Source organism: Aquarana catesbeiana, linkage group LG08, assembly GCF_042186555.1.
Source record: "Aquarana catesbeiana isolate 2022-GZ linkage group LG08, ASM4218655v1, whole genome shotgun sequence".
Taxonomy (NCBI): Eukaryota; Metazoa; Chordata; class Amphibia; order Anura; family Ranidae; genus Aquarana; species Aquarana catesbeiana.
Genome location: NC_133331.1, coordinates 90,152,405 through 90,177,654, shown reverse-complemented (window position 1 = coordinate 90,177,654; position 25,250 = coordinate 90,152,405). Strand labels below are relative to the sequence as shown.

General features: G+C 43.2%; 2 protein-coding genes across 2 annotated transcripts in view; one reads left to right on the top strand and one right to left on the bottom strand.

Moving 5' to 3' along the window:
• LOC141105916 (arsenite methyltransferase-like) overlaps positions 1-9,082 on the bottom strand; it is a 70,820-nt gene extending 61,738 nt beyond the window's left edge. The window contains exons 1-4 of the mRNA XM_073596124.1: positions 8,994-9,082; positions 2,706-2,760; positions 2,124-2,251; positions 1,660-1,810 (exon numbers count right to left, since the gene is read on the bottom strand). Of these exons, the coding sequence (XP_073452225.1) occupies positions 1,660-1,810; positions 2,124-2,251; positions 2,706-2,760; positions 8,994-9,049 (390 nt within the window). The 5' untranslated portion in view covers positions 9,050-9,082. The remainder of the gene's footprint in view (positions 1-1,659; positions 1,811-2,123; positions 2,252-2,705; positions 2,761-8,993) is intronic.
• Positions 9,083-13,484: 4,402 nt separating this feature from the next.
• The window catches only part of TAF5 (TATA-box binding protein associated factor 5), a 36,375-nt gene continuing 24,609 nt past the window's right edge, over positions 13,485-25,250 (top strand). The window contains exons 1-8 of the mRNA XM_073596122.1: positions 13,485-13,981; positions 15,230-15,470; positions 17,598-17,913; positions 18,017-18,180; positions 20,511-20,646; positions 21,151-21,271; positions 22,110-22,239; positions 23,419-23,583. Coding sequence (XP_073452223.1) covers positions 13,543-13,981; positions 15,230-15,470; positions 17,598-17,913; positions 18,017-18,180; positions 20,511-20,646; positions 21,151-21,271; positions 22,110-22,239; positions 23,419-23,583 — 1,712 coding nt within the window. The 5' untranslated portion in view covers positions 13,485-13,542. The remainder of the gene's footprint in view (positions 13,982-15,229; positions 15,471-17,597; positions 17,914-18,016; positions 18,181-20,510; positions 20,647-21,150; positions 21,272-22,109; positions 22,240-23,418; positions 23,584-25,250) is intronic.

The window sequence follows — 25,250 nt, the reverse complement described above, 5'->3', positions numbered from 1 at the left end:
CGTACGTCGGGACTATAAACGGGGCAGTGGCCAATAGCTTTCATCTCTTTATTTATTCTGAGCATGCGTGGCACTTTGTCCGTCGGATTTGTGTACACGTGATCGGAATTTCCGACAACGGATTTTGTTGTCGGAAAATTTTATATCCTGCTCTCAAACTTTGTGTGTCGGAAAATCCGATGGAAAATGTGTGATGGAGCCTACACACGGTCGGAATTTCTGACAACAAGGTCCTATCACACATTTTCCGTCGGAAAATCCGACCGTGTGTACGGGGCATTAGTGTTAATAGAACCAAGCACAAGGTTTATATATAGATAGGTAGGTATGACATGTTTATTATTTGAAAAAAAACAAAAAGTTTACAATCCCGACATTCGGCCCGTGTGTACGGGGCTTAACACTTCTCTATTTAGTATCACTTTAAAAATCACTTCAGACATTAGTCATACAGTACTAATGACTCTGCACATCTGTTAATTATATAGACAGTAAATCTCATATGAAAAAATGCAACAAAAAATATTTGGGACACTTAACTATATGTATGATATGTTTGATGCCCCCCCATCCCTCTGATCTTCCACTCCCATCTTACATTTGAAGGAGAACTCTAGATGCGGTAAACAATAAATGTAAAGCTGGATTCTAGGTATGTGCCGTACTTGGCCAGTTCCTGTGAGGGCCGGAAATCACTATAGCAGTCACTACCTTCTGGGACCCGTGCCAATCAGCTGACCTGCTGCTTAGTATATATAGAAGGTTGGTCACTTGGCACTGGTGCCATTCAAATAACACTTTGTATCTTCTCTATGAATGCAAAGCTCTCTCTGACTGGACAAAGTGGAGAGGTGAGGCAGTGACATCACTGTCTCCACCTCATCCAATCTGAGATGCTTTGCATTCATTGAGAAAATACAAAGGATTTTCTGAATGCATTAAAGCATAGTTTGCAAAAATCTGGTAAAATAGGGATTCCAAATTAATTGATAAGGAACATCTATGTGCTTCAAAAGCAAACATTAAAGTGGTTGTAAACCTCTGAAATGAAACATGAACAAAGCATATCCTTCTATAATGTGTACTTACCTCACTCCAAAGCACTCACTGTGATTTCTATCTTTTCTCTCCTCTCTTCACTATCTGCATGAGTCACTTCTGTTTATTTATCCTGACACCAAGCAATCCTGGGAGACAGCACCACCGCCCCTCCAGCCTCAGCTGTGCACGTTTCCCTATGAGACCATGTGGGGGGGGGGGACCTTTCTCTCCAATCAGGTAGGGCTCAGATTCTACTCAGCTCTCCAATCTGTGCTGTGCAGTGTGTGACATCAGTTCCTCGCCCTCTGTCTCTGCAAGCTCAGAAATGCTGTGTAAAAAGTGTGCTTTAGGAGGCTGTAGAGAAGAGGTGACTGCAGATAAATAGGTACAACTGTGGTACAATTATGTATCGCCTGAGACCAGTCACTCCACTGGGTATACAACCACTTTACCTCTGTGACATACTTAGTAGAAGAGAAAGAGAGGATAAGGTTGAAAACTGACCAATTATTGTTAAAGATGCTTAGATACTTGCAAAAAGGAGTACAGTTTAAGGCACAAGATCTCTTGACCACCAAACCCATGAAGTTTGAAATGTTTCCCTGTGGTAATGATCACCTGTTCATCAGTCATGTCCACTCCAGTGATGTAGCCCTTCTGTCCAACCAGCTTACTCAGCATGTAACAGTCCCTTCCACTTCCACTGCCCAGATCCAGGATACTGCAGTTCTCTAGACATTCTGGTACCACAAGTCCACAGCCATAGTACCTAACACAGCACACAACAATATTGGCAGCACAATAAAAAATAAAAACAGAAACCTCAACCAAATCACATAACTCTGCTGGAAATGTGTAAACTGACATTAGATTGGGACTAGAGTTCAAATATATGAGTCCTCTCTGAAAAGACAATATAGGCAGTTTATTTTCCACTACAGTAGTGATCACACCCAATGACAGAATAGAGAATGCAGAGTCCACCACCAAAGTCCTTAGTAGTAGAGTACCATCTTACCAAAGGATCACAAATAGTGTAAAAAATATAATTATTAATTTCCCTAATGATATAAATTCCATACCGAGAAGAAACTTCACTGTGAACCTCTTTCAGGGCATCCAGGATATATTTGGAAATTGGCTTTGCTGGGGTTACGCATGCATTGGTTTTCAAATCTTTTGAGCTCTTCAAGTATTTACCATAATATTCCTGAAAAATACAAACTATCTTATCACACATTGCTGGCACAGAGAGATTGTATAAATAAATATACTCATATATTCCTACTTTACTATGACCATACACACAGCATTTTATCACAAAGATATAACTGATAAATGGTTTATCATACACATATAATCCATGTTGCCTTTGTCATGTTGACCATTGAACTTAATTTTTTTTTTTTTGACACCCTTTCCAGCAGTAGAAATATTTTCCACCACTTCCCCCCTTCTGGGAAGGCTTTGGCACACCAACAGGTTTTCATCGGGACAGGAAGTTAGTGGAAATATCCCAAATGAAAATAAGCAAATAGAAGCAACACCCAAATTATATTTCATCCTTCAACAGCTTAGATTAGTCAAAACATTTACTGATTACGAAATTTTAAATTAGGTATGTGGAAGTTACGTAATAGATCCTTGGATCATGGTGGTAATACCTTGACATCTTCAAGTATTTGAAGACCTTGAGAGTTGCAGCTGGATGTAGGAGAGCTAGACAAATCAACAAGCAAGAACAAAACATTAGAAAGCTTTCTGCACTTGTAAAACTGAGACTCAAGCAGGCATATATTGTGTACAGTATACGCTATATATATATATATATATATATATATATATATATATATATATATATATATATATTAGGGCTGCGGAAATTAACGATTAATTCCTCAATTAATCGTTAATTTTTTTGATCGATCAAAATTCTTTTGATCGGTACTCACCTCTCCGCCGGCTTCCGGGTCTTCAGGGAGTTCCGTCGGAGATCCGGTGACATCACGGACATCGACGTCACCGGACTCTTCCCCCCTTCCCTAAGTGCCTCCGTTTGCTAACGAAGGGAAGGGGGGAGGAGTCATATACATATTTTCATTTTAATCAAAAAAGGCTTACATAGTATTGCATAAATCAGTATTTTACATTTTAAGAAAGCGAGGTAATAAAACGGAGGTTAACACTGCTCAAAATTATTACTGCTATGGCAAGCAAAAAAGTATTAAGGCCCGTACACACGATCTGACTTTTTGACAACAAACATGCAAATTAGCTGTTTTGTAGCAAAATCCGACCGTGTACGCTCCATCGGACAAACTTTTTCTGTTTCCATCGGACTTTTGTTGGCTGTGCGAACGCACAAACTTTCCAGCAACAAAAGTCCGATGGAGCAAAGTCTGATCGTGTGTACACAAAACCATCGGACTTTTGTACAAACTACAGTACGCAGCCGCGAGAATCTGGTTCTCGGCGACAGGGTACTGTACATCTCGCGCTGGCTGATGTACAATAATTTAGGCATCATTAATAGATGTTTTTAAAGTATTTTGGATAGAATGGAGAGGGATAAGAACCCATGCTGAGACTCACCCTCATTATTTGTCATTTCTACCAATATCATTGAGTGTGAAAGAAAATCCAAAATTTTAGGTTGTCCCCAGGACAGTAATAAAGGGGAAGTCTTCCAATGGAGACACTAGTTCTAGTGACCCCTTAATACCCTTTATTTGAAGACAGCATATCCCAGAACTTTTTCCAACACTAAATATCCCACATTGGCAACATTATATTTTTCATTTAAAACGGCATTTAATATAAATTCTAAATGCATACATTCCAATGTATTCAAAATTTTTATTTTTACCATTGAATGTCTAAGCTCAAGAAAATGTGTTATAAATTAGATATCTTATTGATGTAACACACGGTTTTTTATTTATCATAACATTTATTACTATTCATTGCCTGAATGTAAAAGCATGTCACGGGCACTAGATCAATGTTTGTCAGCTTTATTATATTATGTATTCCTTTATCACAATAAATATTTACCAAGTACTTCCTGATGTGTATGGGTTTATCTCAAATACTTGGTCTATTATAGCATTTAAAGGGATTGTAAACCTTTGAGGTTTATCTCCTTAATAGATTCTATTCATTAAAGTGAAAAACCTTCTGCAGTGCAGCAGCCCCCCAGAGCCCCCCTTTTACTTACCTGAACCCAATCGTTCCAGCGACGGGAATGCGCCCAGCAGCTCCACCCGCTGCCTCGCATCCTCATTGGATAGATTGATAGCCAATGGTTCCCACTACTGTCAATCAAATGCAGTGACACGGAAGCCGGGTCCTGCTGTTTGTGTCATTGGACGCAGCAGCAGGACTCGGGAGAGCACCCGCATGAGTGCCCCCATGGAAAGCTGCTCCTGGTGGGGGCACTCAAGAAGAGGAGAAGCCAGAAGCACCACGGAGGGACCCCAGAAGAGGATGATCGGGGCCGCTCTGTGCAAAACCCTTGCACAGAGGAGGTAAGTATAAGATGTGTTTTTTTTTTTTTTTTTTAAATAACAAACAAGGAATCTTTACAACCCCTTTAAAGCACAATTTCTTAACCGAGGTTCTGCGAGAGGTCCACAGGGAAGGCAGCTGACAGGTAGATTGGATACCCTCTTTCAACACATGCAGAGCTAGGCAGGGAATTGGCTGATAGTGTTGGCTGTGGCATGCTGTTACCCGCCAGCCACTCCTTCCCTCCTGTCTATCCAAGGTGCTTGACATCACCTGGAATTTACAAGAGGGGAGGAGGAGCCAGAGATAACAGTGTGCCAGAATAGGACCCATCATAGCCACTTCCCTGCCTAGCTTCCCATATGAAGGAAACCTCTGCTACTGTAATGTGCCCTGCTGTGTGCCCCATGTAATGTGCCCTGCTGTGTGCCCCATGTAATGTGCCCTGCTGTGTGCCCCATGTAATGTGCCCTGAGGTGTGAACCCCATGTAAAGTTTGTAGAATTCACCTTCGTAACATCTCTAAAATTCGCCCCTTTTTAACAAATGAAACCACCAAGCTCCTCATTCACTCCCTTGTTATCTCTGGCCTTGACTATTGCAACTCCCTTCTCATTGGCCTACCTCTCCATAGGCTCCCCTCTTCAGTCTATCATGAATGCTGCTGCCAGACTTATCCACCTTACCAACCGCTCAGTGTCTGCCAACCCTCTACTCCAATCCCTACACTGGCTCCCAATCACCCAGCGAATTAAATTCAAAATACTAACCACAACATACAAAGCCATTCACAACTCTGCCCCGAGCTACATCACTAATCTTGTCTCCAAATATCACCCAAATCGACCTCTCCTCTCTTCTCAAGATCTCCTGCTTTCAAGCTCTCTCATCTCCTCCTCCCATGCTAGTCTCCAGGATTTCTCCAGAGCCTCTCCCATCCTCTGGAACTCGCTACCTCCATCTATCCGGCTATCCCCTACTCTTGCTACCTTCAGGCGATCCCTGAAAACTCATCTCTTCAGGAAAGCCTATCACGTCTCAAACTAATCTCCTACCACTTCCACCAGCTCATTGCCCACAGTTACAAACTTTTGTACCACCTGCCCCACCCTATTAGATTGTAAGCTCTTCTGAGCAGGGCCCTCTTAATCCTCTTGTATTTTATTGTATTATAACTGTATTGTCTCCCTTTTATATTTTAAAGAGCTGCGTAAACTGTTGGCGCTATATAAATCCTGTATTATAATAATAATAATAATAATAATGTGCCCTGATGTGTACTCCATGATGTGCCCTGTTCAAATGTAATGTGCTTTGCCCCATTGAATGTACCCTGATCCCATGTAATGTACCCTGATCCCATGTAATGTGCCCTGATCCCATGTAATGTGCCCTGCTCCCATGTAATGTGCCCTGCTCCCATATAACGTGCCCATCTTTAATGTAATGTGCCCTGCTTCCACATAATGTGTCCTGTTCCCATGTAATGTGCCTTGCTTCCACATAATGTGCCCTGCTCATATGTAATGTGCTTTGCTCCCACGTAATTTGTCCTTTTTTTAATGTGCCCTGGTCCCATGTAATGTGTCATGCTCCCACGTAAAGTACTCTCCCTGCTTCCACATAATGTACCTTGCTCCCATGTAATCTTCTCTGCTCCCAAGTAATGTGCCATGCTCCCATGTAATGTGGCATAAATGAGCATCAGTGCAGAGAAAAAAAAAGCAAGTTTCACATTAAAAAGGTATGTTTTCAAACAGATTCTTTTATTTAATGCTATTTCTAAAAATAGCTGTTGCTAATGCTATTTCAACAGCTCACTGATTACACCAATGTTCTGTGAGCTGTAGATGCGAACACTATTTTAGGGGTTCCCCAAAATCTCAAAGTTTTTGCCAAGGGTTCTTCCAAGGTAAAAAGGTTAAGAAACCCTGATCTTAAGTGACACTAAATTATCTAAAACTATTCTATTCCTACATAGTCTTAATTTAAAAAAAATATTGCTCTCAGCCTTCTTCAAATTTCTTATTTGCTGATGCCATCCAACTTTCTGTTAGAGGGTCACTATGTTCATTCTCCATGGTCCTACTGTATGTAGGAATGTGGCCACCCTCTCTTGCTTGCTCCTGAGATGCACTAGGGACTATGGAATTTGCAGTGTGCATGTCCACAATTACCATACACTGCTTGTTCCAAATGGGGGAAAGTAAGAGGGAAAAGAGGTTCAGGAGCTCATGGAAGATGATACGAAGATAAAAAAAGCAGTAAGACCCCTTTCACACTGAGGCAAGTTTCAGGCATTTTAGCGCTAGAAATAGTGCCTGTAAACTGCCTTCCATGCCGCTCAAGTGTGAAAGCCCGAGTGCTTTCACAGTGGGGCAGTGCGCTTGTGGGACATTAGAAAAGGTCCTACAAGTAGCATCTTTGGGGCAGTTTGGGAGTGCTGTATACAGAGCTCCCAAAATGCCCCTGCCCATTGCAATGAATGGGCAGCGCTTCTGAAGTGCCTGAAAAGCACTTCGGAAGCACAGCAAAACGGGTGGTTTTAACCCCTTCTTCTCAAACAGCGGTAAAGCGCCGCTAAAACGAGCGGCGCTTTACTGCTAACACACAGGCAGCTGTCCTATCATACACATACTGGTCCTTTTCTATGTATCACAGGATCAGAGCCCTGTCCTATCATACACACGTCATACACATACTGGTCCTTTTATATGTATCACAGAAACGATCAGAGCCCTGTCCTATTATACACATCATATACATACTGGTCCTTTTCTATGTATCACAGGATCAGAGCCCTGTCCTATCATACACGTCATACACATACTGGTCCTTTTATATGTATCACACAAATGATCAGAGCCCTGTCCTATCATACACATGTCATATACAACCTGGTCCTTTTATATGTATCACACAAACGACCAGAGCCCTGTCCTATCATACACATCCTGGTCCTTTTCTATGTATCACAGGATCAGAGCCCTGTCCTATCATACACGTCATACACATACTGGTCCTTTTATATGTATCACACAAATGATCAGAGCCCTGTCCTATCATACACATGTCATATACAACCTGGTCCTTTTATATGTATCACACAAACGACCAGAGCCCTGTCCTATCATACACATCCTGGTCCTTTTCTATGTATCACAGGATCAGAGCCCTGTCCTATCATACACCTCATACACATACTGGTCCTTTTATATGTATCACACAAGCGATCAGAGCCCTGTCCTATTATACACATCATACACATACTGGTCCTTTTCTATGTATCACACAAGCGATCAGAGCCCTGTCCTATTATACACATACTGGTCCTTTTATATGTATCATAGGATCAGAGCCCTGTCCTATCATACACATCCTGGTCCTTTTCTATGTATCACAGGATCAGAGCCCTGTCCTATTATACACACGTCATACACATACTGGTCCTTTTATATGTATCACACAAACGATCAGAGCCCTGTCCTATTATACACATCCTGGTCCTTTTCTATGTATCACAGGATCAGAGCCCTGTCCTATCATACACCTCATACACATACTGGTCCTTTTATATGTATCACACAAGCGATCAGAGCCCTGTCCTATTATACACATACTGGTCCTTTTATATGTATCACAGGATCAGAGCCCTGTCCTATCATACACATCCTGGTCCTTTTCTATGTATCACAGGATCAGAGCCCTGTCCTATTATACACACGTCATACACATACTGGTCCTTTTATATGTATCACAGAAACGATCAGAGCCCTGTCCTATCATACACATGTCATATACAACCTGGTCCTTTTATATGTATCACACAAACGACCAGAGCCCTGTCCTATCATACACATCCTGGTCCTTTTCTATGTATCACAGGATCAGAGCCCTGTCCTATCATACACCTCATACACATACTGGTCCTTTTATATGTATCACACAAGCGATCAGAGCCCTGTCCTATTATACACATCATATACATACTGGTCCTTTTCTATGTATCACAGGATCAGAGCCCTGTCCTATCATACACACGTCATACACATACTGGTCCTTTTATATGTATCACACAAATGATCAGAGCCCTGTCCTATCATACACATCCTGGTCCTTTTCTATGTATCACAGGATCAGAGCCCTGTCCTATCATACACCTCATACACATACTGGTCCTTTTATATGTATCACACAAGCGATCAGAGCCCTGTCCTATTATACACATCATACACATACTGGTCCTTTTCTATGTATCACACGATCAGAGCCCTGTCCTATTATACACATGTTATATACATACTGCTTCTTTAGTCTACTGTTTCAGAAGTCACTATTACTCTCAAATTGCATTGTGATTTTTTTTTTTTTTTTTTTTATCAGACCTCTGAAATCATACAATACACTGATCACATGATATGCATAAACACGCAGCAGGGACATACCTACAGCACTGTGCCATTATGTGTTCAGCTTGATCACCAGCTTCCTTCTTACCCATAATGCAGTGCTGCTTTATAGTGTCCTTCCCCCTCCCTCTGAATGAACTCCCTAACCCTAACCTATATGTGTAAACTTTGATCTGTGAGGGTTATTACTGTTGCTGTATTTATATATCTAGGTAATGATTGCTTTGTAAAGCTGTAATGTTGAAGAAGTCTGCTCAAGCACCCCTGGCAGTATTATAGTTGGTCCCATTCCTTTTAGCTGTCACATTTGCTGGACCCCTTGGTCTGCATGTAAATGTGAAGAAAACATAAATAAAGTTATCACGAATGAAAAAATAAATATACAGAATACAAACATTATACTGTATGTAGCAACTGTACACATTTATCAGCACACAATGGAGTTGAGTTACTAAAGACGAACAGAATGTTTGTTTATTTTGCAAGAGAATTTTCACTTCCAAAGGAAATTCTCCCTTAGCTCAGTGGATGTGATGAAAATTCACTTTGCAAGGAACATCCAATCATGTGCAAGGGAAAAAAGAAATGAAAAACAAAGTAAAAATTACTTTGCAGTCTTGTGTCGACCCTGTTGAGCGATTGCTTACCTCGAGCGTGTTGGGGAAACCGCTATCCTCTTTATATCTAATGCCCCGTACACACAAGCGGATTTTCCGTCGGAAAAAACTTGGATGGTTTTTCCAACGGAATTCTGCTCAAGCTTGCCTTGCATGCACACAGTCACACAAAAGTTCTCTGAACTTTCGAACTGTCAAGAACACGGTGACGTACAACACTACGACGAGCCGAGAAAATGAAGTTCAATGCTTCTGAGCATGCGTAGGAATTTTGCGCGTCGGAATTTGTACAGATGATCGCATTTTCGGTTAGGAGCTTTTCCCGACCGAAAAATAGAGAACATGCTCCCAATCTTTTGCTGGCTGGAATTCCGCCAGCAAAAGACCAATGGAGCATACACACGGTATATTTTCCGACAAAAAAGCTCTCACCTGAGTTTTGCTGGTGGAATTTCCGATCGTGTCTACGCAGCATTAGACTCTTCCTAGCTTATGCCACTACTTCTAATCACAGTTACCAGAAATGGAATACTGACTTGTTAGATTTAGATGAGGAAGAATGGGAGACCCGCACCAGCCATTTTATTACGAATATGATATCTGCTAGAGACAGGTTTCTGCAGTTAAAGTTCCTCCATAAAGACTATTTCACCCTGCAATGGCTAGCCGCTATTTCCCATTCAGCTGGTCCTTCTTGTACGCATTACCATTCCGCCTTAGGATCCTGCCTATACATGGTGTGGACGTGCCCCTCCACCAAACCTTTTTGGACAGCAGTGGTAGCTGAGCTTAATAGGCTGTGTATCTCAAGCCTTGGATTGGCCAGTTTTCTGTCCTTCAGTCTTTAGGGGGGCCAGACTGAGGCTGGTGGGAGTAGAAAATTCCATTCCATCAATGGGCATAAGCAATACCGCATCATCGGTTTTAATGAGAACAGTGCCATATTGTTGGTATTAGTGGGAGGAATAGTGCCCCATTGTTGGTATCAGTGGGAGGAGTAGTGCCCCCCCCCCCATAGCAGTGTCCTCTCCCCCCACAGTAGTGTTCTGTATCCCCCTAATGCTGCGTCCTCTGCCCCCTTCACATCACTCCCCCCCCCACTGTAGTGTGCTCTGACCCTTCCCCCAACACTAGTGTTCTGTAACCCCCCCCCATGCAGTGTTCTCTGCCCCCCCTCCACCCTGTAGTGTCCTCTGCCCCTTCACATCACCCCTCCGCCACTGTAGTGTCCTATACCCCCCCCCATGCTGTGTCCTATGCTCCCCTCACCCTGTAGTGCAGGGATCTGCAATTAGCGGACCTCCAGCTGTTGCAAAACTACAAGTCCCATCATGCCTCTGCCTCTAGGCGACAAGTTTGTGGCTGTTAGAGTCTTGCTATGCCTCATGGGATTTGTAGTTCTGCAACAGCTGGAGGTCTGCTAATTGCATATCCCTGCTGTAGTGTCTTCTGCCCCTACACATCACCCCTCCCCCACTGTAATGTCCTATACCCCCCAATGCTGTGGCCTCTGCCCCCTTCCTATCCCAAATAGTGTCCTCTACCCCCCAAAAACAGTATCATCTGACCCCCTTCACATCAAGCCCCCCCCCTAGTATTGGGTTGAAGGCGGGGCCTGTTGACGCTCATAATAGCAAGCTTGTGATTGGTTGCTAGGACCGCCTAGCAACCAATCACTGAGCAGCTCCCGCCCCTTACTGTCCATCCAGCTCCCGTCTCCTGCTCTGCAGGCTGCAGCTAACGGGACAGCAGCGGAGGCTGGGGGAAGGCAGACCCCCTCACTACAGCATAGAGTAGGCTATTGATTTGAACAGGCTGCCCTACTTGTAAAAAAAATGCCACAGTGGCTCCTGCATAGGGTTGCCACTTTTTCTTCAAGCCAAATCCAAACACCTTAGTGGAGCCCAGTAATTATTTTTTTTTGTTTTAGTATAGACCAGGGTGTCCAAACTTTATAAAAAAGGGCCAGTTTATTGTCCTTCAGACTTTAGGGGGCGGACTGCGGCCAGTGGTAGCAGAAATTTTCCTGGCATCAGTGGGAGTAAACATCACCAAATTTGGTATTAGGGGGAGGAGCAGTGCCCTATCATTGGGAGGAATAGTTCCCCTATTATTGGTGCCAGTGGGAGATATTGCACTTCATTGTTGGTGTCAGTTGGCAGAAAAGGGTCTCAAATCAGTGGGAGGAGTAATGTTCCAAGGGCCGGATAAAGGCAGGCAAAGGGCAGCAATTTGGAGACCACTGGTATACACTATAGGATAACAGACCTGGGACATCTTTGGGCATTCCAAAGAGAATATTAATGCGGCACACATAGACCCCCTCTCCCTCCTGTCAGGCCCTGTTCTGAGTCACATTCCTGTCTGAACAATGTGTCTGGGTTTCAGGTGGACTGAAACCTGGACACCATTCAAAACCCAGACTGCATAGCTCCCAACTGTCCCTGATTTCAAGGGACTGTCCCCTGATTTGGACCAATGTCCCTCTGTCCCTCTTTCCTCCTCATTTGTCCCTCATTTTGGTCTGATCTATATAGTTGTATATAAAATGCACTTTTTATCTTTCAAAAAGTATTTCCCAGCGCTAAACCTTTCATCCAATGTCTAAATTGCTGCATGTGTACATTTTAAAAGCCAATATAAAGTAATAGTAGTGGTAAAAAAAAAGCCCTTGTGGATTTAATTAACCTTCTTTTTGTTTAATTCACCAATTTAAAGGGGTGTGGCAGGGGGCGTGTCCTATGCCTACATACATTTGTTAGTAGGTATCCCTCATTCCCATCTCAAAATGTTGTGAGGTATGGGACTGTCCGTGGCAACCCTATGCCTGCACCGTTTTTGGGGATTGAGCCCGGTGGGTTTTTGTAATGCAGATTTTGGTACCTTTTTTGCACAGTTTGTCATGTGACAAAACATGCGTCTACTGACAATGTTTGCGGTGGCCTAAGTGCATACCTCCCAACATTTTGAGATGGGAATGAGGGACACCTACCAGCAAATGTATGTAGGCATGGGACATGCCCCTGGCCACACCTCCTTAAAGGAGAATTAACCCAAAAAAGGTTAAATCCACAAGGGCTTTTTTTACCACTACTATTCCTTTATATTGGATTTTGGTATTTACAAATGCAGCAATTTAGAATTTGGATGAAAGGTTTAGCGCTGGGAAACACTTTTTGAAAGATAAAAAGTGCATTTTATATACAGCTATATAGATCAGACCAAAATGAGGGACAAATGAGGGACAGAGGGACAATGCTCCAAATCAGGGACAGTCCCTCGAAATCAGGGACAGTTGGGAGCTATGTAAGTGGGCCCTTCCCAAGTGCAATTCAGTGGGAAATAAGGCAGCCTGTCCATTACAGGACGCAGGCTGAGATGGTGAAGTGATAAAACCATAGCTCCCAACTGTCCCTGATTTCAAGGAACTGTCCCTGATTTGGAGCAATGTCCCTCTGTCCCTCTTTACTCCTCATTTGTCCCTCATTTTGGTCTGATCTATATAGATGTGTATAAAATGCACTTTTTATCTTTCAAAAGGTGTTTCCCAGTGCTAAACCTTTCATCCAAATTCTAAAATGCTGCATTTGTAAATACCAAAAGCCAATATAGAGGTGGTAGAAAGCACTTGTGGGTTTGACCAATCTTTTTTAATCCAATTCTCCTTGAAGAGGGGGTGTGGCACGGGGTGTGTCCTATTACATACATTTGCTAATGTGTATCTCTCATTCCTATTTCAGAAAGTTGGGAGGTGTGATAAAACATGTGCTGTTCTATACTGATCGTCAGTTTTCAGCCATGACTGATTTATTCTGAAAATAACGATCGGTACTGTAAATAAGGATCATTGAAGGATCGCCGTAAATGGCGCTGCCAGGACTGTCGTTCTAATGCTCCCGGAAGCTCCCAGGGCGCCTCCTCTCGCGCCGTAAAACGCGAAGTCGTAAAGAATAAACTCCCGCTCCAAGATGGCGGCGGTGCCAGACGAGGCGAGTACCTCGGTGAAGACGGAGCCCGAGCTCCTGGAGGAGGTGAAGAGCGAGAGCCTGTCGGTGCCAGTTACCGAGGAGCCAGCGTTGGGAAACGGCCATGGCACCTCCCCGAAGGCCGCCAGCTCACCGCTGCCTCCTCCGCTCACCACCCCGGAGCCTCCGGACCGGCAGACACTGCTGGCCGTCCTGCAATTCCTCAAGAAGAGTAATCTGCGGGAGTCCGCCGACATCCTCCGCCGGGAGTGCGGCCTGGAGCCCGAGGAGAGTCCGGCTCTCAGCCCAAGCGGACAGCCGACCTCCGGGGAACCCGAGAGCGCCGAACACAGTCTGCTGAGCAGAGTCACCGCGGGGAGCGCCGCCATCTCCTCCACCGCCGCCGGGGGAGCTCCGACCACCGTACAGTCCGCCGGGAAAGGTGAGGAGGACCCGGGGGGGAACTGACTGATGTCCGTACACACCGCACCGGGAATTAGAGACCGATCCCTGATCACCACCGGGAATACCGAGTATTAGAGGGTAGAGAGCCGGGCATACACTGTACAGTCTTCTCTATGGTGGCCGCGCTCTGTACAGTCTTCTCTATGGTGGCCGCGCTCTGTACAGTCTTCTCTATGGTGGCCGCGCTCTGTACAGTCTTCTCTATGGTGGCCGCGCTCTGTACAGTCTTCTCTATGGTGGCCGCGCTCTGTACAGTCTTCTCTATGGTGGCCGCGCTCTGTACAGTCTTCTCTATGGTGGCCGCGCTCTGTACAGTCTTCTCTATGGTGGCCGCGCTCTGTACAGTCTTCTCTATGGTGGCCGCGCTCTGTACAGTCTTCTCTATGGTGGCCGCGCTCTGTACAGTCTTCTCTATGGTGGCCGCGCTCTGTACAGTCTTCTCTATGGTGGCCGCGCTCTGTACAGTCTTCTCTATGGTGGCCGCGCTCTGTACAGTCTTCTCTATGGTGGCCGCGCTCTGTACAGTCTTCTCTATGGTGGCCGCGCTCTGTACAGTCTTCTCTATGGTGGCCGCGCTCTGTACAGTCTTCTCTATGGTGGCCGCGCTCTGTACAGTCTTCTCTATGGTGGCCGCGCTCTGTACAGTCTTCTCTATGGTGGCCGCGCACAGTACAGTCTTCTCTATGGTGGCCGCGCACAGTACAGTCTTCTCTATGGTGGCCGCGCACAGTACAGTCTTCTCTATGGTGGCCGCGCACAGTACAGTCTTCTCTATGGTGGCCGCGCACAGTACAGTCTTCTCTATGGTGGCCGTGCCTCGTGCGGGCCACACATTCTTTTATGATAGTACACTGCAATCTCCTTTAGGACTCCTTGACACAATTGTCTGCCTTCTATTGCTTTCAATGGGGCTTTCTCCAGTAACTAATTGCTGGGAACCCCTGCTGGGTCTCCAGCATGTAATCAGTAAAAGTAATATTTGTGGGTATCAATGAGGCTTAAATTTGTACTCCTAAGTAGGCATAAATTGAGTTTTAGAAGTTTAGATATTGTCCATATTATTATAAGCAGATACTTTAACTAATTTGCATGACTTGAAAAGGGAAGCATTCAGATAAATTCAGCAATATTCATATTAGTACTGGTGTGTTATATACAAGTTAAAATCTGCTTACTTTTTTTTTGCAATTCCTATTAATAAAGTAGATTTTGTTTTCTTTTTCAGGTGCTTTGAATAGTGGCCCACAGGACCAGCCAGATGTCAGTGCTGTTCTGTCTGCTTATACCCAGCAAGGAGATCCAGCTCTGTATGAGGACTATTACAGCGGCCTAAAACGATTCATTGAGTCTGTACTGGACTGTCATCGTGCAGAGTTATCTCAGTTATTCTACCCTCTCTTTGTGCACATGTACCTGGAGCTGGTCTACAATCAGCATGAAAACAAAGCCAAATCTTTCTTTGAAAAGTAAGGAATGTTCCAAGGGGTGTCAGTGGGTTTCCTGAGGGGTTGGATTTATCTTCCTATGGATTGAATGTGCAATATTGGTTTTGGATTTTTTGAAGTATAATAGTGTTCATTTTCTGATATATAAATTAAATTGCAGTTGAGCTCTACTATAAATGTTTGAGTAAGAAAACTCCAGTTCAGATCTGAAAAATGAAAAGCAAAGTCCAGCACCCATATTTAGTGTTTACATTGAAACTCTATGGTGGCCGTGCCTTGTGCGGGCCATGGTCATGTTCCCCAGTCTGCTCAAACCACCCAACATTGACTTGAATTGCTGGGTTCTTCTCCCTGTAGCATCTCACCCTTTTGAATTTGGTGTGGCTGTTTGTGACTGCCAGCACAGCCGCATCACCCATCCACAGGATCTGTGAATTAAAGACTGCAAGTCCCACATGGCACTGTGGTAATAGAGCTCAAACGTGCTGATGTCCTTGCCCTTGTAATTTATTGATACTTTTTCAGCTCCATAAGGTAGGTCCTACAGATCTGGGGCTGGAGGAAGAGTCTGCATGAGCCTTTGCATTGCACCTGCGGTCCACTCATCTCGGTAGGAATGCTCTGCAGGTTTTAATGTGTAATTGCACATATTTTTATTTTCTTAATGTGGGGGTATTTATATTTTTTTTCCAAATGGTGGACTGTGTCTTTTAGGTGCACTAATTGTTCTTTAAGTGATTATAAAAGGAGGAAAAAAAAGCAAATAGGTTATACCCTTTCTGCCTTGTGCAATGGTTTTGTGCAGTCTGGGGTCCCAGAAGAGCAGAGGGCCAATGTTCTCGGGTACAGCTCTGGATCGAGATTGTGCTCAGGTAAGTATAAGTGGGGCTGATGGGAAGAAATGCATTAAGGTAAAAAAAAAGTCTACCTTTAGAACCACTTTAAGGATTATAGATGCATCTATGGTTTGCTTTGTTGTGCTATGGTAGGGTTGCTTTCACTACATAAGTACGAATATAATTATTCTTTTAAGGGCCCATTCCAGACCAGTTTGCTCTTGTGTTTTGCATTGGGGTAACCCATTTATTTAAATGGGTCACCCAGTGTACCACATTGGACCCAAAAACTGTGCATTCAGCATTTTTGGCAGTGGGATGCAGGTGCTTTGGGAAGCTGTGTTGGTGTGCTATTCATAATGAATGGTGCTCATGCACAAAACATTGCAGAGCGTGATATGCTTAACTAGTTGCCGCCTGCCCACCGTCAAGTGATGGCGGGGCGGTGTGGCTCTTGTTCTGCGACAGCGTCCAAGAACGGCCGTTCTCGTGTGCCCGCGCTGTGTTGCTAGGACATGGCGCGACCCTGATCTCTGTAAATTGCCGTGTCCGCAGCTCTTTAACCATGTGATCGGCTGTGTTCAATCACAGCTGGTCACAAGTAAACACGGAGATGCCGGTAATCGGAGCTCCTCGCCTCACACTGACAGTGTGTGGTGAAGAGAGCCGATCAGCAGCATCTTTTCACAGGAGACATCTACACATGTAATCAGGGCACTGATCATCAGTGCCCTGATTACAATAGGGACACTAGTGCCCCCAATCAGTGCCCATTAGTGATGCCAGTCCGTGCTGGCTCTCAGTCCTGCCTATCAGTGCTGTCCACCAATGCCCACCAGTGCAGCATATTAGTGCCGCTTCATCACTGCCCACCAGTTCAGCCTATCAGTGCCCATCAGTGCCGCCTCATCAGTGAAGGAGAAAAATTACTTAATTACAAAATTTACTGACAAATTAAGTAAAACATTTTTTTTGCACATTTTTTGGTCTTTTTATTTTTTACTAAAAAAAAAATCCAGCAGTGATTAAATACCACCAAAATAAAGCTCTATTTGTGTAAAGAAAATGATACAAATTTCATCTGGGTACAGTGTAGCATTACTGCGCAATTGTCATTCAAAGTGCGACAGCGCTGAAAAATGTCTTGGGCAGGAAAGAGGTGTAAGTGCCCTGCAGGCAAGTGGTTAAACATAGCAATTGTATTACTGTGAAATATATTAAGGGAAAAAAATCCTTTCCTTTTGATTCTATCAATTTAGAGTGTATGCATATAATTAAATATGTAGCTAACCTGTTGCAATTTCTTTTAAAGATTCCATGGGGACCAGGAATGTTACTATGAAGATGATCTCCGCATTTTAGCCAGCCTTACCAAGAAAGAGCACATGAAAGGCAATGAGACCATGTTAGACTTTCGAACAAGCAAGTTTGTGCTAAGAATATCCCGGGACTCCTATCAGCTGCTTAAGCGCCATCTACAGGAGAGGCAGAACAATCAGATATGGAGCATAGTACAGGAACACTTGTACATTGATATATTTGATGGCATGCCACGTAGCAAACAACAGATAGATGCTATGGTGGGTAGCTTGTCTGGGGAAGCCAAGCGTGAAGCAAACAAAGTCAAGGTGTGTACTTCAAGCAGATAGTATATATGAGATGAACAAGCCTCTTGGTGGTAGATTTGTCCAAATATAAGTTACTGTTCTAAATCTTTACTTTATTTTGTAGGTGTTCTTTGGCCTTCTGAAAGAACCAGAGATTGAAGTCCCTTTAGATGATGAAGATGAAGAAGGGGAAAATGAAGAAGGAAAGCCAAAGAAAAAGAAGCCAAAAAAGGACAGCATAGGCTCAAAAAGCAAGAAACAGGACCCACATGCACCGCCTCAGAATAGGTATGTTAAAATACTTAAGGAACTGTTTGTCGAGCAGCTTCCAAATAACTGATAGGATCTAAGAATTTAATTGAGGAAGTAAGCTTCCCCCACCCACTCTTTGATTCATTCAGTTCATTCATATCTGTGTATTTAGCTGTTTAAGTATTTGTAGGACTGTACAGTCTTAAGACAGCATAGTCAGGTGGATGGCATTAGTTAAAAAGTAAAGCTTCCTGTATACTTTGTACCTATAGGTAAGCCTAGGCGCATGTTTAGGAGATATTTACAGTACCTATAGGTAAGGCTTCGTGACCGGCGTCACGTGGCTCCGGACAGTCACACAGCTGGAGTCCACGGCCCCTAAAGGAAGACGGGAGAAGAGGGATACGGCCTCCAGTGGGGACGACGCGGGCTTCGTTTGCAGGCAGTTCAAACACGATGTGCCACATTATGCCTTTAATTTGCAGGGAAGAAAAAAAATACATCAGTTTACTTCCTCCGTTAAGCAATAATTAAAGCGGAGTTCAACCCAAAAGTGGAACTTCCGCTCGTTGTACTTCTCTCCCCTCCAGTGCCAGATTTGGCACCTTTCGGGGGGGACATGATACCTGTCTTTTACAGGTATCCTGTTTCCACTTCCAGGAGCCTCAGCCTCGGGTATTGATGTCCCTGCCGGGCTCCCTCCTCCTTCCCTGGCCGCCGGGCCAGTAGGAGAGAGGAGCGGAGCCTTGCGCATGTGCAGTAGGGTTCCTGGCGTGAAGCCGTAAGGCTTCACTGCCGAGTTCCCTTACTCACAATGGAGGCGGCATGTATCCGACGGAAACAGCTGCGGTGCCAACATCGCTGGACTCCAGGACAGGTAAGTGTCCTATTAAAAGTCAGCAGCTGCAGTATGTGTAGCTTCTGGCTTTTAATTTTTGCAGCGGTGGGCGGACCTCCGCTTTAAGGTGTACAGTAATGTCTTTTCCACCCCATAGCAGCAGAATGATGAAGTTATCTATGCTCTCTCTTAGCATGTTTATTATCATGCTTGCATGCAGCACACCTGATTAGCTCCTTGTCCTGCTCTTCCTTGTCCCGGTACTGCTGTATAGGTGATTGTAGGGTTTGATAGCTAGTCAAATTCAGCTATACGCACTAGTTGTGTTTTGAGAAAACGTGTATGGATTTATTAAACAAAAAGAGGCGTTAAGATGGTGTGGTTTCACTATCAAAAAGAAGGGGGCGTAAGTGATCTGCAGGCAAGTGGTTAAACATAGCAGTATTTAGTTGAAATCTGTATCAACGATAAACTTCCTGTATAAGACATTTTTATACTTTAGAAAACACATAACACGTACAAAAACATTGTTAAAAAGACAATCTGGATTATCAACCCACATGCTGGAATTCCAGCATGTGGGTTGATAATCCAGATTGTCTCTTTAACTGTTTTTGTACGTTTTATGTTTTCTAAAGTATAAAGGTGTCTTATACAGAAAGTTTATCATTGATACAGATTTCAACTAAATTAACTGAATCAAACTGCTTGGTGTTAATGGTGCTTTCTTTTTGATAGTGTGGTTTCATCTTAACTCCTCTTTTTGCTCATTACTAAAGGCACAACCACACCATACAGGTGAGTCAGTGGATTCTTTACCCCTCTTTCAAACGGTGTCCCGTTTTTTTCTTTTTCTATTTAATGGATTTATTAAAGCCTAAATTTACCTACCTTTTGCTGCTGTACTCCATTCACCAAAATCTTCCCCCTCTGATACCCCCCCACCCCCTCCATGGTAATATTCTGGTTAGAACTAAGAGGCTGCGACTGGCCCTCTAAAGTGCCCGACTATGTCTGCCCTTTTTGCTCAGCTGCTCCATTCCATGAAGCCCTTGTTACAGCTTATAATGAATAAAACATGATCTATGTATTGGAGGGGGAACCTATCATCCGCCTGTCCTCCATTTGTAGATCCTTTTTTCATTCGTGGAAGCCATAGTACGAATTTTGTCAACAAAGCAGCTGAGTGGAAGGGTTGAACACAGTTGGGCATTCCTTACGAATGCCTACCACATAGCCCATTATTCTACTAACCCCAGTTGCACTGAAAGATTACTTTGGCTGGGGAAAGAGAGGTTAAGTTGTATTGGAGGCAGGACACCTCAATGAAGATGAGTACTGTCCCTAGCGCTGATGGTGTGGTGTTTTTTTTTTGTTAGGCTTTACGAATACATAGCTCCACTAACTTGTCTGTCCCACTTTTTAATGACCAAGAGTAATGTTAACTTCAGGGCTCTGATGTAGTTAGGTATACTATGAAGCTAAGAGTCATGTTTGATAGCTGACTTTTTTTTTTTTTTTTTTTAAGGATTCCTCTTCCAGAGCTAAAGGATTCTGACAAACTTGATAAAATTATGATTATGAAGGAAGCTGCCAAACGGGTTCGCCTTGGTCCTGATTCACTGCCCTCAATCTGTTTCTACTCATTCCTTAATGCTTACCAGGTATTGTAAATTGAATCTTCCCCTAGCTGTCATGTTCTGGGTAAATTGAATATTTTCGCATCTATACCCTTAGGCCTCTTTTACATGGACGGTAGGCTCTACTGCCCCTCCAAGAAGTGATACATGGTGGATAGCTTTTTCAGGGGCCATTTATAGTTTTACTGGCAATACTGCTGCTGCCTCCTGAAAGCCTGTTTTTGCTCATTTTCATTCCAAAGTTTATTCCACTTTGAAATACTGCTTCAATGGGTGAGGTTGGCAAGCAACATGTGCTAAACTTGACATGCCGAGTTAAAATTTCTGCACTGTGAAGCATCGTGGCTACTCCAATGTGAACACACCCAAGCGGCCCTTAAGTCACTTTGTAGGTGGACAGTTTGAGGTTGATTTAAAGACAACTGCTTGGTTTTTACCGCTGACCAGATGCCTGCGTGACTTTTAGCCTAATTTTGCATTATCTTTCTAAAGTAATGAATTACTGATGTAAATCTTTGATTTGTGCAGGGTTTGACTGCAGTGGATGTTACGGATGATTCCAGCATGATCGCAGGAGGGTTTGCAGATTCTACCGTGCGTGTGTGGAGTCTAACGCCGAAAAGACTTAGAGGTGTCAAAAGCACAGCTGGTAACTATTTTTTTTATTTTTTTTGGTTTTGAAAATACATTAAATGTTTGAGAGCATACTCATTTTAATACAAATAATGTGCCTTAGCCTTTCCTGTCAGTGGTTCAAAAGTCTTTCTGTTACAAACGAGCTTCAGGTTTTGTTTTCATCTTACAGTTTTAAATGTGTGTTTTGTTTGCTTAAGTATTGGTGACTAGGTGTTGTCCTCAACCATAAGAGATGACACCCGTTTCCTTAATGGATATGCTTATTGAGTTCATGCCCTCATTAACACCCGCACTCTCACACTCAAGTCATGCTGCTTCTGAAATGTCAGCAAAGTATAGGTAAAAATGTATAATACTTACCATTGGTGCCTCAATTAAATCAAGTATTCCTGTTCTTGCCGTGTTGAAGGCACCACTAGTATTCTTTAGCATCAGACACATCTGGGAGGTGCATATGGCTCCTTCTCCCCACTGCTAAATGAATAGTGGCCACTATTATGATCAGGAATACTGTGGGGTTTTTTTTTTTTTTTTTTTTTGTTAGTAAGGTCAATACTGCATATTTATGTTAATTTTGTAGCTAGCAGTTGAACCTGTAGTGTTTTCCCATATCGTCTAAAAAAAAAAAAAAAAAAATTGATTAGCAGTCTGTTGCACAGAGCAGCTCTCCTTTCAGTGACCAATCCTTTAGTAGGTTTCTCAGATTAGTTTGCAAAGTGAGACAGGAAGGCAGGCTTTTACTGATGTTCTCTGTCTCTGTATCTAGCCCATAGTGTGTGGGAATGTTTGCCTTGTATTCAATGTTTGTTAAAGGTTTTTAAACTGATTACTAATAGACCTATCTTCATTAGATCTCAGCTTGATAGATAAAGAATCGGATGACGTTCTGGAAAGAATTATGGATGAAAAGACATCAAGCGAGATAAAAGTTTTATATGGTCACTGCGGACCTGTCTATGCAACTAGCTTCAGTCCAGACAGGTGGGAAATGTTTGTTATTTTTAAACAAAAAAAAAAAGTGTTATACTTACCTTCTCTGTGCAGTGGTTTTGCACAGGACAGCTCAGATCCTTCTCTTCTCGGGTCCCTTGCCGGCCCCTTCCTCCTGCAGAGTGCCCCCACAAAAAGCAGCTTGCTATGGGGGCACCTGAGATGAGCCGCTGCTGTGTCCATTCAGACATGGAGCTGTGGATTGGTCCCGCCCCCTCTCACTCATCATTGGCACACTGACAGCAGCGGGAGCCAATGGTGCGCAGTCATGTTGGAACAGGAAGGGGCCATCCCCATACTGTTCCCACAAAGTTGGGAGCATCAATATGTCTAACATATCTTAGTATGCTGATGCCTTCCTCTGTGAGGTCAGGCACTGATGTGGACCAAGGCCTGGCTTGCAGTCTCCGCTCCAGTTCATCCCAAAGGTGTTCTATCGGGTTCAGGTCGGGACTCTGTGCAGGCCAGTCAAGTTCCTCCACCCCAAACTCGCTCATACATATCTTTATGGACCTTGCTTTGTGCACTGGTGCGCAGTCATGTTGGAACAGGAAGTGGCTGTCACCAAACTGTTCCCACAAAGTTGGGAGCATGAAATTGTCCCAAATGACTTGGTATGCTGATGCCTTAAGAGTTCCCTTCACTGGAACTAAGGGGCCAAGCCCGGCACATGAAAAGCAACCCCCCACCACCACCACCACCAAATGATTTGGACCAGTGCACAAAGCAAGGTCCATAAAGGCATGGATGAGCGAGTTTGGGGTGCAGGAAATTGACTGGCCTACACAGTCCTGACCTAAACCCTATAGAACACCTTTGGGATTAATTGGAGCGGAGACTGCGAGCCAGGCCTTCTCGTCCACCTCAGTCGCTGACCTCAAATGTGCTTCTGGAAGAATGGTCAAACATTCCCATAGACACATTTGTAAACCTTTTAGACAACCTTCCCAGAAGAGTTGAAGCTGTTATAGCTGCAAAGAGTGGGACAACTCAATATTGAACCCTACGGACTAAGACGCCATTAAAGTTCATGTAAAGGTAGACTTCCCAGTACTTTTGACATGGCGTATATTTTGATAGGATTAATGCATCTTTATTCCTCAAATCTGCAGTATAATGCTGTCATTGGTTTTATTTAATTTTGATCATGTTTATTCATGTCTGCTTTAGGAATTATTTATTATCAAGTTCAGAAGATGGCACTGTCCGTTTATGGAGTCTTCAGACATTCACCTGCTTAGTGGCATACAAAGGACATAACTATCCAGTGTGGGATGCTCAGTTTTCTCCATATGGATATTACTTTGTGTCTGGAGGCCATGACAGAATTGCTCGGTAAACTTTTAACATTTGTATCATTAATGTTTTTTTTTTTTTTTTAAAGTGTTTTCATTGTGCACATAAGGATTATACATACATATGGATAGGTATTACGTCAACATTCATATCACCAGAAACACAGCATTAATAGTGCAATTATCTCTGTAACCAGGATATGGTGTTCCAGTCCCTGAGCCTACCCTATGTTGCAGTATATATGTGCATTTTGTATTTTTTATTTTATTTTTATTATATTTACTCAAACCAGACAAGGATTTCAGAACAAGGGTAAAGAAAAAAGAAAGGACCCCCCCCCCCCCCCCTTCTGGGATGTCAACATTCGGATTTCTGTCTAATCAGGATACGATAAGGCCTAGCCTGTCTGTAGCAAAAGGAGCAGACCAATACCCATCCGCCATGTGTTGGCAATAGTAATAGGTCTTATCTAATGAGCTAGGACCCCTCCTCATCCAATGTAGTAATGTTTAGCTTTTCTCATGTCAGTACTGTCTTGTATTCCATTGTTTGTGCATCATAGCTGGCATTCAGTGAAAGGATAAATGTACTTTCAGACGGAGGGCAAGTATCTTTTTTGCCCCCCCACATTTTTGTACTTGCCATCGTGAGTGTGGTATAGAAACCGAATTATGATAACTATGGGTAATATGTAAATAAAATGGTGGGGCTTGGCGAATTGTAAATTATAAATAAAAGGGCGGTGCCTGAATTATAGATATACCGGTAGTTGATAGACATAGCCTCCAGCCGAATACGGCAATTAACAAATAACTTAACAATATGAATTTTGTTCAGACACTCAATAGTATACCACAACAATTTTCTGAGTTCCTTAAGCTTATGGTGATTTCTTACCAATATATAAATATCTCACAATTAAACTAATATAGTTTGTTAAAATATAAGTATAATATATATTTACATACAAAACTGGAATTACTGGTGCTTTATAATTTCACACACCCAATCAAAGACATCAATACAACTGGAATGTAATTTATTATAAATTAAGGACACGGCGCGTCCTCGATCTGTGTAAAGAGCCACGGCTCTTTAACAATGTGAGCTGCCTATCTGTGCCCCCCACCAGTGCCCATCAGTGAAGGAGAAAAAATACTTATTTACAAAATTTACTGACAAACTAAAACTTGTTTTATTCTCTTCCAAATTTTTGGTCTTGGTTTTTTATTTTTTAGGAAAAATAAAAAACCCAGGAGTTATTAAATACCAGCAAAAGTAAGCTCTATTTGTGTGAAGGAAATTTTACATGGTTACAGTGTAGCATGACCGCGTAATTGTCATTCAAAGTGTGACAGTGCTGAAAGCTGAAAAATGGCCTGGGCAGGAAGGGGGGTGTAAGTGCCCTGTATTGAGGTTAAAATATTAAAATAAAAACACAAGTCAGTTTCTTATCTTCTGCAGCCAGAGGAAAGAAACGTATTTTAACCACCTCAATACAGGGCACTTTCACCCCCTTCCTGCCCAGGCCATTTTTCAGCTTTCAGTGCTCACACTTTGACAATTGCTCAGTCATGCTACACTGTAACCGTGTGAAATGTTTATAATTTTCTTCACACAAATAGAGCTTTCTTTTGGTGGCATTAAAACACTGCTGGGTTTTTAATTTTTTACAAAAACATTTAGAAGAATTTTTTTCTTGGTTT